Here is a 12358-nt window from a genome sequence, read left to right on the forward strand (position 1 = left end):
TGGAAAATATAATTTGCTTGGTTTACATCATATTTGAATTAACACGAAAATTCGATCCAGAACAACCGAATCTCTTTTGGGGGGAAGGCAGTAGTTGGTTTTCCCCGCACCCGTTCACAGAGAATTTTCTTTATTTAGCGAGACCGGGTTCCTCAGATAGACTGGCGATTACAGAACTCACTGAGGCTCGGAGGTTAAGGAATGTAAAGGGGTCAAACTCAGAAATTGAAACAGACACGAAATAAACAAAATCCACGAATATATAAAGAAAATAATAACAAAAGTGAAAGGCGTGGGTCAGAAATAGTGAGCTCCAGGTCTATGGGAAAAATTATTCCTTAAATCCTTCTAGAAGAGGTAGAATTTTTTTTTCTTTCTTTCTTTCTTTTCTTTCTTTTTTTTTTTTTTTTGCCTAAAAAAGAAAGAAACCGGAAACAAACCCCCTACATCACGTTCAGAGCGAGGGTGCTTCAACGTGGTCGATGAGCTAGGGGAAGTAAGCAGCTTTGGGACGTTTTCTAAAGTGTTCCTCGCAGTGCAAGAGCTTAGAATGCGGTTAGTTTTAGACACCGACTCCCTTTTCCCATAAACTCTTCAAGAGGTGTCTTACTTCTCCAAGTTAAAGCGCTTTTGTCAGATTCTTTAAAACCGTGTATTGGACCTCCTGCGCTTTCTGGGGAAACGGAGGCGAACAGCCTGAGCGCCCGGAAATGTTTTGCAAGGAAGGAGCGAATGAATGAAACCCGGCCAGAGAGCTGAAGACAGGGAAGGACGCAGGAACTTTCTCTGAGCTTTGCGAACGCGGCGAACTGCAAACTTAACACCCGGGTTAACCAAAGCTTCAGAGACTCAGACTCTTTTAACTCCCAGCACCTGTGAACAGGTGCGGTTCCGACTGAGCAGCCCGGGCCTGGTACCAACTAGCCCAGGACTAGAAGAGATGTAATCCACCTCGAGGGGACTTCGCAGCGGTCCAGTCCACGCTGCGCTGCCTTCGGCTACTGGCCTCGAAGGCCAAGCTGCGGTAGCCCTGCGGCGCACTTGATGTTCTCTACCGGCCCCGCCCGCACCGGGGACTCGCCTGGGTCGGATCCTTAACCCAGTGGTAAGTTATTTCCTTATCTCGCTTGATGGGTCTTTGCAACAAATGGAGCAATAGAATCAGAGCAGAAAGAGAAGGCAGACAACTAGAAAAGTCTCAAGTGTTTCGTGGAGAGTTGAGGGCGCAGGCTGTTTGGACTGTGGTAGGGCTGTGGGGCCCAGACTGGGAGCGGCGCGGAGCGGGACCAGTTTTCCGGGGCTGGCAGCTGCCTCGAAAAAGTTTCCTGTGGAACACCCGCCGGCGGGGGCGGCGGGCGCAGCGGCTGACTTAGGAGGGGGTGGGAGGGGGCTGCAGGGCAGGGGACGGGCGCCGGGGCCGGCTAGCAAACCGTTATAGTCCTTCAGCACCTCCCTCGGTCACTGGCCCCCTCGCCCGCCTCCCCGGCGCTCGGTTGCCCACCTGGCGACGTGACGCTGCACCAATCGCCTTCGAGCTGCTCCCCGGCCCCCCCTCCCCTTGCACCGCCCCCCTCCCCACCCTGAAAGAGGCGCACCCTGCCCCGGGCAGACGCTGCGCTCTCGCCCGCGGAGCACCCTTCTCGCTCCGTGGTCTCCGGGACGGTCGCTCGGACTCTTCTCTCGCCTTAGCCAGACTCGCTTTCCCGCCTCTCAAACTCCAGCTTCTCTCCACTCCTCGCTCTTTTCCCTCCACTTTCCCCTCCTCTTTCTCCCACGCCGCCAACCCTGATTCCCCGTTCCTTTCCCCGGCCCTCTCGCTTCCCCTCTCTTCGTTGAACTTCTGTACGCTTCCACCTCGGACTCCCGCGAGGGTGCCTGACCTAGTCGCCCGCTCTGGTTCCCCTTCGAAGCCATGGCGGGACCTGGCGGTTGGAGGGACAAGGAAGTCACGGATCTAGGCCACTTGCCGGTGAGTAGAGGACGCCCGTCGACCCCCTCACCCCCCAAGGGCTGTCTTCTCCGAGTTCTGAGCATCCAGGGAGGGGACCGATGTCCCGGAGCCTGGCTTGGCCAGAACTTCCAGGAGATCGCGAGTGCGGGAGGGAACCCCCAAGAATGGGCTTTGGGGAGGGCGCCCCTCTGGGCACCCGAGTCGCTCCAAACTCACGGAAAGGCGAAGGGCCAGGCTTAGAGGGGGGTGGTGGAGAGAGGTGGCAGTGGAATGGTGCGAGCCACAAACAGCGGGACCTTTTCCCAATGTGGCCTCTGGTCTAGTGGCCCTGGGGTTCTTGTCCTAGCGGGGGCCCAAGGAGAGCGACGACGCGTGGCTTCCTGAGAGCACTCCTATGTCACCTCGCTGCCCCGTCGTTTGCTGCTGCTTTTGCCAGAAGGGATGCCCACTCTCGGCTTGACCTTTCCTTCTAGGTGACAGCGGGCCAGAAAATCAAACCGTTGCCATCTCGCTTTCTAATAGCACTTTGCAAAACCTTATTCTGCCAGGGCACTAATTACGTTTTAGTATTGCGGGAGCTAAAGAACTCGACGGCTTGGGGAAGAAGTGAATTCTTCACACCCCAATTTGTGTTTAAATGGTATTGCGCTCAAGTTGCTAATCACTTGCTAACTTTTTCTCGTGGTTTTCGTTTGTGGATTCCCCTGTTCCCAAATTGCCCAGCTTTCCTCCGGAGTTGTGATTGATTGGTGAGCTATTATCACTGTCGTTATTAGTAGACTTAATTTTTTTTTAGCAGCGCCGTTTATTTCATTGGCATCTGGTTTCTGGCAGATGTTGGATCCCACCCAAATCCGTTTTTCAAGTTCCTTTTTAGACTGGCATTTCACTCGCACCCTCTTGAATGTAAAGGGTCCCTGGACTCTCTGAAAGGGAATAAGCACGCACCCATGTTGGAAAGATGGCCAAGCAACTGTATAGTTCAGGGCAGTGGCCTGCTTGCTTTGGTAAAAGCTAAATATTAACCTCGAGGTTATAGAACTATTCAAAGTATCAGTGCCTTAATTTTATACATATTTACATTTAAATATTGTCTTATTGATGATGGCAGACTCCCCTTCCCCTCAAACACTGGGCATTCTCCAAGCCTCACCTATACAATTTGACACTAAAACATGTGGAGGAGGAGATAATGCACATGGGTAACATTTTAGCAAATTGTTCTCAGCCTGTTTTAAAGGAAGCCTCAATATAACCATGTGGAATTACAGATAATCAACATTGTGGTTATTGATGCAGCTTCATAAAATAAACTCACAGAATTTTAAAAAGTATTCTCCCACTTGGTGTATACATGAGATTTCTGGAATATGGAGGCCTCAATTGGTGGTTTCCTTTCTGAACAGCACTTTCATATTCTGACTAGATTTGCTCCCAAGTGTAAAACCAACGAATAAAATGTTAGTTACCCTCCTCCAACATCATCTGTGTATTGTGGGGGAAAGCGGGAAAAAAAAAAAAAAGCAAACTAGGGGAAATAAGGAAACCACACATAGATAGGCAAGCTGAAATAAACTCTTTTGAAAACTGACTAAAGGCAAGAATGGGAAAGACTTCCTGGAAATGACAGAGCAAGGAATCCCAAAAGCAAGGAGGAAAAGGAGAAGGGGTTTGATTGCCACAAAAAAATGGGGGAAAATGGCTCAGACTAACTGACCCAGTCATGGCCTGGGAAATAAGAACTTGGTGAGAGCCAAGATAATAAAGGGAAAGGCTGCAGTTTAGTGAAATATTAGTTTTCTGGGTGTTGGTGGAGGGGAGAAAGATGAGGGTAGTTTTTAATGCAGGCGCAGGAAGAAGATACAAAACCTCAGGGCGCTGATGTTTGGCTCATTTTACAGACTTTACGAAAATCTTATTAAGTCCTCAGCTTCTAACAGTTTCTAAATTTCTATTATATAGGAGCCATTTTATATCATGGAGATCTTCACCATATGAGCAAATTATGCCTAAGTCTCCCTTTGAATATCCATCTAGGTCTAAACCCTAAGAAATCAAGTGGAAGAAGAGCACCCCTTTTAGAATTTCTTTTTTTTTTTAACATAAAATTTTTAGAGATGTGAAAAGTTCACTGTTGCTTTGGTCACTGAGGTATAGATTAGTGATTTCTTTGCATTTGGTGAAGAAATAAGAGTAAATAAAGAGGTCAAGAGATATCTAAGTTACCTGTTTGGAAATTTGCATTTTGGTGCAAAATAGACATGATAAAGCAAGCAAAGAAACCTGCGTATACTGAGATCCCTTGTGATAATTATCCTCAATAGGATGTATATGAGATAAAAAAAAGTTGGCATTTGTCAACACTAAATATACCAACATGGCAAAAGCCAGATAATGAGAGGGGATTCAGACGTTAGAGTTTCATACTGAGCAAAAAAGAATAATGCAGAGTATAGAATATTTAAATACAGGTGTAGTTTAAAATTGATATTTTATGTCCGTTTCAGGGTTGGCCAGCTAAATGACCACAAGACAAGGACCTTTGAGAGAAGTCAGGCTGGCTGTGAAAGTTGTGATTTAAAGAAAGTGGTAGAAGGTTATTTGACACTTTTGCTATTAGATATTTTTTAAAACCTAAAATAGTAAGCAACAATGAAAGCTGTGTAAACAGGGAGAGAGGAGGGGAACTGTACATTTTTTGCATAATTCCCTAAAGTTAAAGACATAAAATGAGAGAGTGAACATAATAATCAGAGAACGAGAGGTGGGTAAACTACATTGTCTTTGTTAATTAATAGGTTTCTATCATTTTTCCATTTTCACTAACTATTGAATAAATATTTCCTACAGGTGAAAAACAGAGAAGAAAATACAGAGATTTGTGGTTTGTGCTTCCTTTTTTGAAAAAAGAATTGCAAAAGCCTTATGTTTTATATATATAAAACATTATATGTAGGTGTGTGTTTGTGTGTGTGTATGTATATATATATATATGTATATATATATATATATATTTGTAATCTGTGTGTGTTTCACATTGCCTGCCAACAGCAATACCTGGGGATATATATATATATGTATATGTATATGTATACATATATATAAAGTTTTTTCCTTAGTGTACATATGTCACTCCATCCTTGGAACTGGAAACTATTTCTTCATCTCCAAATCTGGCATGTCTTTTACTATGATAGTCCCTTTGCCTTCTGTGCCCAATATGGTAATGACATTCCTCACGACTGTGGCCTGGGTATTTGACACTGCCATGTGTAGTCCTAATCTATATTGGGGTCAGGATTAGACAGGCCTGGAGGACAGTAGTGGCAGAGGTGATCTGAAATAGTACATGATCCAAAAAACCATATTTGAATTACATTAGGTTTATATTTAAATATAAACTGCCAGCTCTCCCAGTCTTCCACCACCCTGGGTGGAAGACCAAGACTACCTTCCACACTCAGTCATGAGAACCTTTCACTCTCTCAAATCCCTTAGCCTCCTCTTTGGAATCAGTTTTACCTTCTAGTCCACAAGGATTGAAATATTCAGCACATCCTCCATTAGGTATTCTAGAGCATCGCCTCAACACAGCGTTGTACTTTAGCCAGTTTTCTCAGTCCCCTGCCCCAGTATCTAGAGCAGTAGGTTTTATGTTAGTGCACCAGAACAGTTCTCAAGAATGAGCTTGGAGCCCATCCACAGAAATGCTGTTTTCATTATTTCCATGGTTGGGAATCTGTATTTTAAACAAGAATCCCCAGATGAGTCTCATGTTGGGAGAGTCTGTGCCGTCCACAGTTTGAGACACACTGGTCTAGAGGAAGAGATTGTCCTTTTTAAATTTCCACGTGAATTGTGAAGCCCACTCGTCCAAATATCTCTGAAACTTACTGACACTTATTTTGTTATATCTGCCATCTTCAGTTTCTCTATCCATAAACTATTTTCTTAAAGTCACTATTTCTAGTATTTGAAACAAAAGAACAATAGCCTATGCTATTCCTTCTAGGTACTTGCAATCTCTTTTCTTTCTTTAGCTAACTACTAGAATATGTTCTGTGTTTTTCTTTTACTGCCCTAAATCTGAAATGCATTGCTGCCTATGTTGACCATTTATCATCTCCCCTTTGTTCTTAATTTCTGCTGTATTTGGCTCTGTAGATCTGGCTCTGTGTCTCTCCCATGACCAGCAAACACTGCCTCCTAGTGGTTCTTTTTCTTCCTGTTACCCTTAACCCCAGCCCTTAATACAAGTACCCATCAATGTGATCATTTTCTTACCTCTTCTTGAATTCAGAAGACAGAAATATCTCCCTAAAATTCTAGATTTCAGGGGGCAAACAGACTAGGACTTTTAAATTGCAGGAGTTTTTTAGACACGTAGAAAAATATAACAAAGTATAGAATATTTGCCCAACATTTTACGATTCAAAATGTTTTAAAAATTAGACTTTCAGTACTATCTTTTGAGGAAAACTTTCACAAATTAAGGCTTCTTGTTAACTATTATTTTAGCCAAATGGAACACCAAAGTATGTACTGAACCACCAAATATTCTCTAAATTAATGTAACAGTCATAAATATAAAGGTCTTTCCTCTTCTGTTTTTCTTATCTGTAAATAGCAGGGCAGAGGAGAGGACCAAGTAATCATAAAGACCCTGCTAGTGAGAATCCTTCAATTTCACAGTCACCAAAAAAAAAAAAAAAGTTGACTTCTCAGTACTTCCTCCCTTGGGAGCCTAGAATAAACTTTCTCTGACTATAATTCAGTGGAAAATTTGATATAAGAAATTGTGTAATGTTATCCTAGTCATTAGCATAGACCCCTCCTCTTTTTGCTCAGTTTGACATTTAGTTTTGAAAGATTAATGTGGAGACAGAAACAAAAAATCTTGTATAAAACTAATGAAAAAATACTCTTAGAGTGAATGAATACTAGAGTTAGCTTCCATTAAGAACAGAAGAAAAAGTTTTTTAAACCTTCTTTAAGTATAAGCATGAGGAGAATGAATTTAAGATGTTTCAGTCATTTGTGATCAGGAAGAAATTTCTAAACAATATGAATATAGATAAAATAAGGCCGCCAAGAATTGCACAGGCATTTTATTCTCCCGTTTGTTTCCTTAGTGTCTTTTTTGAGTAAATAGATACTTGAGTTCAAGTATGAGTATAGTACTTACATTATTGAGGGCTAGAAAAGGAATTAAAGAAATTAAAGACTGTGTTCAAAGATTTGGAAATAAACATGTTCAGATAATGCAGTGATTCTCTGATATATGGTATCTTTTCTTTTTTTTTTAAGCTAAAATGCAGCCTCAACTATACAAAGAATGGTTTACCAATAAGAACCAGCTAATATAGTTGATTCTTTTGACCAATGACTAGAGACTATTTCTCCAGAATTAATAATGTCTCATATAAATTCCACAAAGATCTCCTTTAAACGAATATGTTAAATTGATAAGCTCTTCAAGCCGAACCTTAGGAAATTCTTTGTTGGCTTTTTCCCATAATTTTTTCAATGAATTATAACAATAATGATATGGTTATTATCAAAACCCACTATACTTCTGTTTTTACTTTTATTATATTCTCAAAATTATAGTTTAAAAAACTTTTCATTTTCATTGGGAGTGTTTCTTAGAACTGTTTTCCTACAATGATATTGTGCATATTGTGGCACTGATTTTAATGAGAATTTTAAGAAAGTAGCCTACTAGCAATTGTCATATCAGTGCATTGGAAGCATCTGGATTTTCAAATGTCAGAATCTGATTTTTTTTCCAAAGAATTTTAGAGCTAGGAAGTCACCTAACACAGCACCTTTATTTTATATATGTTAAAACTGAGTCCCAGAGAAAGTAACTTACACAAAATCATATAGTTAATTAAAGGCAGAACTGGGGCTAAACTTTCAGTCTCCTGACTCTGTCCAGGTGAATATTTGTTGATTAAAGTAATCCCAGAGCTGTGTCATTTTCCTATGACAGTTTTGCTAGATTACACAAATATCACACCAGTTTAAAGGAGTCTATAATTTCAGTCATATACATTGCATTTGCTCAATAGTTTTTCTGTTTAGCTCATATTTGTCACAATGATAAAAACATTTTCAAACAAGGTTACATGAAGTTTGTGTATATAAAATGTGCTTTCTATAAGGCGTGTGAATTTCCAAGAATTTGCCAATGCTCCAGTTACTTTGTGTGTAAACTGGTATCTACTCATGTCTCATAATGTTTTGCCAAAATAGCATAATAAGCTGCTAGGATAAGAGTTTAAGTAGTGATAAAATTCAAGAAACCATGTTTTGTGGTGAACAGGAAATTAATATCAATATTTTAAGATAAGAAAATAATGTTTAAGGATGAATGTGGAAACCTCAGAAAACTGTTGATAAACATGTTGTATTTTGTCTTCTATGATGTCACATTTAAGGTTAAGACACAGACTGTATCAACAGTGAATTTGTGCCATGAAAACATATTCAGCTGATGTAAAGATTAACTTAAAAACAAACAAAAGCAACTCTGTCTTTTTTTTAAATGATACTCTTTTATTGCCATGATCTTGCTTTGTTATTCATATTTAGAAGCAATGTTCTTCTTAAGAAGTGTGTGTTTGTGTGTTTGTGTGTGTGTGTTAGTTGCCCAGTCATGTCCGTCTCTTTGCAACCCCATGGATTATAGCCTGATAGGCTCCTATGTCCACAGGCAAAAATACTGGAGTGGGTTGCCATTTCCTTCTCCAAGGGATCTTCCCAACCCAGGGGTCCAACCCAGGTCTCCTGCATTGCAGATAGATTCTTTACTGACTGAGTCACCTGGGAAATTCCTATTATATAAATAATTTAGACTTTATAGCCAATATCTACTTATCGTTATATATCTACTCAATATTACCATTACTGTACGGTACACTTTCTGCCTTTCTGGTTAGCACTCAAAAGATGGATATGAAAAGAGTTTGTCATTGCAAGTAAATAAATTTCTTTCTACTTCTAATAGTATTTCTAATTAAATTATGAATATGCCTCACCTAGACATGATTGTACCAATTTCACAGTTTTATGATAATCAATTGTACAACTATTTAATGTTCACACAATTGCTTTTTTAAAAAAAATAGTACACTCAGTCCAGGGAGATTGTGATATCTTTATTCTTTTGGTAAATAAAACTTAGGTTCTTCCCATGGAAATTCTAAGGGAACAAGGCAGACTGAAAATAGCATTCTATACAGTTTAATGCTCAGCTGTTTTTCCAAGAAAATTCAGAAGTTTTATTGAACATTTTTGCAGGATCCAACTGGAATATTCTCACTGGATAAAACCATTGGCCTTGGTACTTATGGCAGAATCTATTTGGTAAGTGGAGTTACATTATGTTTTCATTCTGCATTTTCTAATGACAACAATGATTGCAAGTCAAAACCCTACACTGCAAATCAAATAATGCCAAAGCATATTTCACTTTGAGAGAACAATCAAATTAAGATAGCTCAGTGACAACTGTGAGAATTATTATGAAAGAAATGGATTAGAAAGCTATATTGAACCAACCAACAAAACCTAAGATCTAAACATTATTAGCAGAAAGTTAATAAAATTGCCAAAGGAAAAGGCAACTAATCCAAATAATATGTACTCAAATAAAAATATCACTTATTTTATATTGTATATCCATACCATTCTGGTTACTTGCATTCAACTTTTAAGCTGAATGTTGCAAAAGTTTCCATAGCATTCTATATCATCCTGTGTACATGAATATGCATATGTATGTGATAGTTTACCAAATAATCTAACAAGAAAATCTATGCATTTGTTCAATGATTTTTATATACCACAAAGTATATGACAGACACTGTGATAGACTTTGGAGATAAACTGGTGAACAAAGCAGATAGTTCCTGCTCTTCTAGAGTTTATGGACTAGAAACGTATAAGTGATTAAATGTGTGTATGTGTGTGTCTGGGAGGGTTGGGGGAGGCAAATATATAAAAGTAAACACATAAATAATTATATAATTGCAATTGTAATATATCTCTGTAAGAAAATTCCTAGTGATATAAAAGTAAAGAAGAAGGGGGCTTATTTTAGACTGAAGGGTCAGCCTCCCTGGGGAAATCACTGGTAAACTGACAGCAGGAGAACAAATATGAGATAAGCAAGCAAAGGTATGATTGTAGAGGATGATGCTGATTCATTTGAGGTAGAGCAGGAGCAGTGTAAAGGGTTCTGTTGGAGATAACGGTGCTTTAGTGGCCCTATCATTTATCAGGTGCCCTTCCCTGACTCTCTAATATGGTGAATAGACATTTTCTCAATCCTGTATAATGATATGTACAAATGGAGGATTCATCTTCCCTAGGCATATCCCTCAAATACCAAATCACTATCCCTGGACTGATCCTTACTATCAGCTGACCACAGGTCCTCTCCCTATGGGTTGTGTAGAAGTATCTTGAAATGGGTCCAGTGGAAGGGGCTTCCTTCTAATTCAGACAAAGGTGCCCTCTGCTTGCCAAGCATTGTACCCTTAGGGCTGCATCTACCCAGGAGTTTCTTTTTAAAATTCATCTACCCAGGTAGGGTGGGGAGATCTTTAAAATTTGTACAAAGGTACCTATAGCAGAGACACTGAGTAGTAGAAATAGAATTGTGGAAGAGTCCTAAAAGTAGAAAGAAACTTGGTAAGTATAAGGAACAGAGAATGTCAATATTCATGATAAAAGTTTTCTTAAGTCATTTTGACCTAACCTATTAACAGAAACAATAAGCTTTAGACAGTGATGTGATACAGATGCAAATGTATTGTTTATGTTACCCCGGTTGCATCCAGACTGAATAATTAGTTAACAATTGTGTGATCTAAGCAAATTTTGCCACCTTGTGCATAGATTCCTAAACCTTATGCCTACAAGTTTCTCTTCTTTATGGCACATTTGTCATATCCATGGCTCTACACATGTTTTAATTCCTCAGGGGTGTGTATTTAAGTGTGTGTGTATTTGGGTACTTTCTTTCATTTGAAGGTATATAGCTCTCTTCACCATCAGATATTAGGAATAAAACCCTGTTTTATAAGGCAAAAAGCAAAGGTAAGGCTACAGAAAGATGGGTTTTCATCAGCAGTCATCAGAATTGTGATGCCATAAGAAGAAGAAAAGTCAAGAGGGTAAAAGGTGAGTTGTGCATAATAATTCTTTCTGTTAAACTAGCTTATTGAGGTATGGTTTACACTTGGACAAATTCATCCTTGTAAGTGTACAATTTCATGAGTTTGGACAAATATGTCAAATCATGTAACTACTACCATAATCAAGATTTTTCAATATCCATCTTAAATTACACAGTATACCTTCAAGTAATATTCTACCACTTCACTGTGTGGTATCCCAGCTTGTATACTGTGCTCATGGTTGTTAAACATTTTGTTCTTATATATGATATAAACCCATAGTACTACTACTCTGTTCCCTCTAGTCAATACTACTACTTTTTATTTAGTCAGTTGTCTTTTAGAGTAATTTAAAAGGAAGAAAAATTATATTTATACTCATTTGAGCTATTTCTGATATCATCATTTATTTGGTTAAATCCAAGTTTCTGTGTATGATATCCTTAAGCCTGAAGAACTTCCTCTAACATTTCTTATAGTGCAGGGCTTCTGGTAATTAAGTCTCTGCCTTTGTGTGAAAAGTCTCTCCGTTTTCAAAAGATATTTACATTGGATATAGAATTTGGGGTTGACAGTTACTGTTTTTCCTTTCAGCACTTTAATAATAATACTCTATTGTCTTCTGGTTTGCATGGTTTCTGAAGTCTGCTGTCATTCTTATCTTTGTTCTTTTGTGTTTTTCTTCTGGCTGCCTTTAAAATTTTTCTTCTTTGTTTTTCAGCGGTTTAAATATGAAACGTATAGGGGGTTTGTTTTATTTTTGTTTTGTGTGCACATGCATATGCTGCTCTGTGTGTGTATTTTGTGGGGTATTTGCCACCTCAGGGGACTCTGAGTTTCTGGGATATGAGCTTTAGTTTTTCCTTGTGCTCTGTGCTTCAAAGATACTCACTCAGTGCTCTCGTGCCTCCCCCAGAGGTATGTATATTGCTCATCCCTTCTTACTAGGGTCAGGAATATCCCCTGGAGAAGGGAATAGCAACCCACTCCAATATTCATGCCTGGAAAATCCCATGGATTTGCAAGCTACTGTCCATGGGGTCGCAAAATATCAGACATGACTGAACGACTAAGCACCTAGTAGGGCAGGAAAGAGTTCTCTGTTTTCCTGATTCAACCCCTGTCTTAGGCAGATCCTGTGCCTCTAGGTCATGAGAGTGGGACCTTCTTACTTAACCTGCCCTTCTATTACTAGTAAGACACCTCTAAATGGCTTGGA

General features: G+C 39.7%; 1 protein-coding gene across 3 annotated transcripts in view; it reads left to right on the forward strand.

The window, feature by feature from the left end:
- The first annotated feature begins 482 nt into the window (after nt 1-482).
- Nucleotides 483-12358, forward strand: part of NRK (Nik related kinase) — a 129888-nt gene continuing 118012 nt past the window's right edge. For 2 of the 3 annotated variants that reach the window (XM_070785112.1, XM_070785111.1), the window contains exons 1-2: nt 1610-1969; nt 9257-9322. In XM_070785112.1, the coding sequence (XP_070641213.1) occupies nt 1913-1969; nt 9257-9322 (123 nt within the window). In that variant the 5' untranslated portion in view covers nt 1610-1912. Of the gene's footprint in view, nt 1106-1609; nt 1970-9256; nt 9323-12358 lie in introns of those variants that run through there. The other variant, XM_070785113.1, reaches the window with a different exon arrangement.

Source organism: Bos indicus, chromosome X (genome assembly GCF_029378745.1).
Source record: "Bos indicus isolate NIAB-ARS_2022 breed Sahiwal x Tharparkar chromosome X, NIAB-ARS_B.indTharparkar_mat_pri_1.0, whole genome shotgun sequence".
Taxonomy (NCBI): Eukaryota; Metazoa; Chordata; class Mammalia; order Artiodactyla; family Bovidae; genus Bos; species Bos indicus.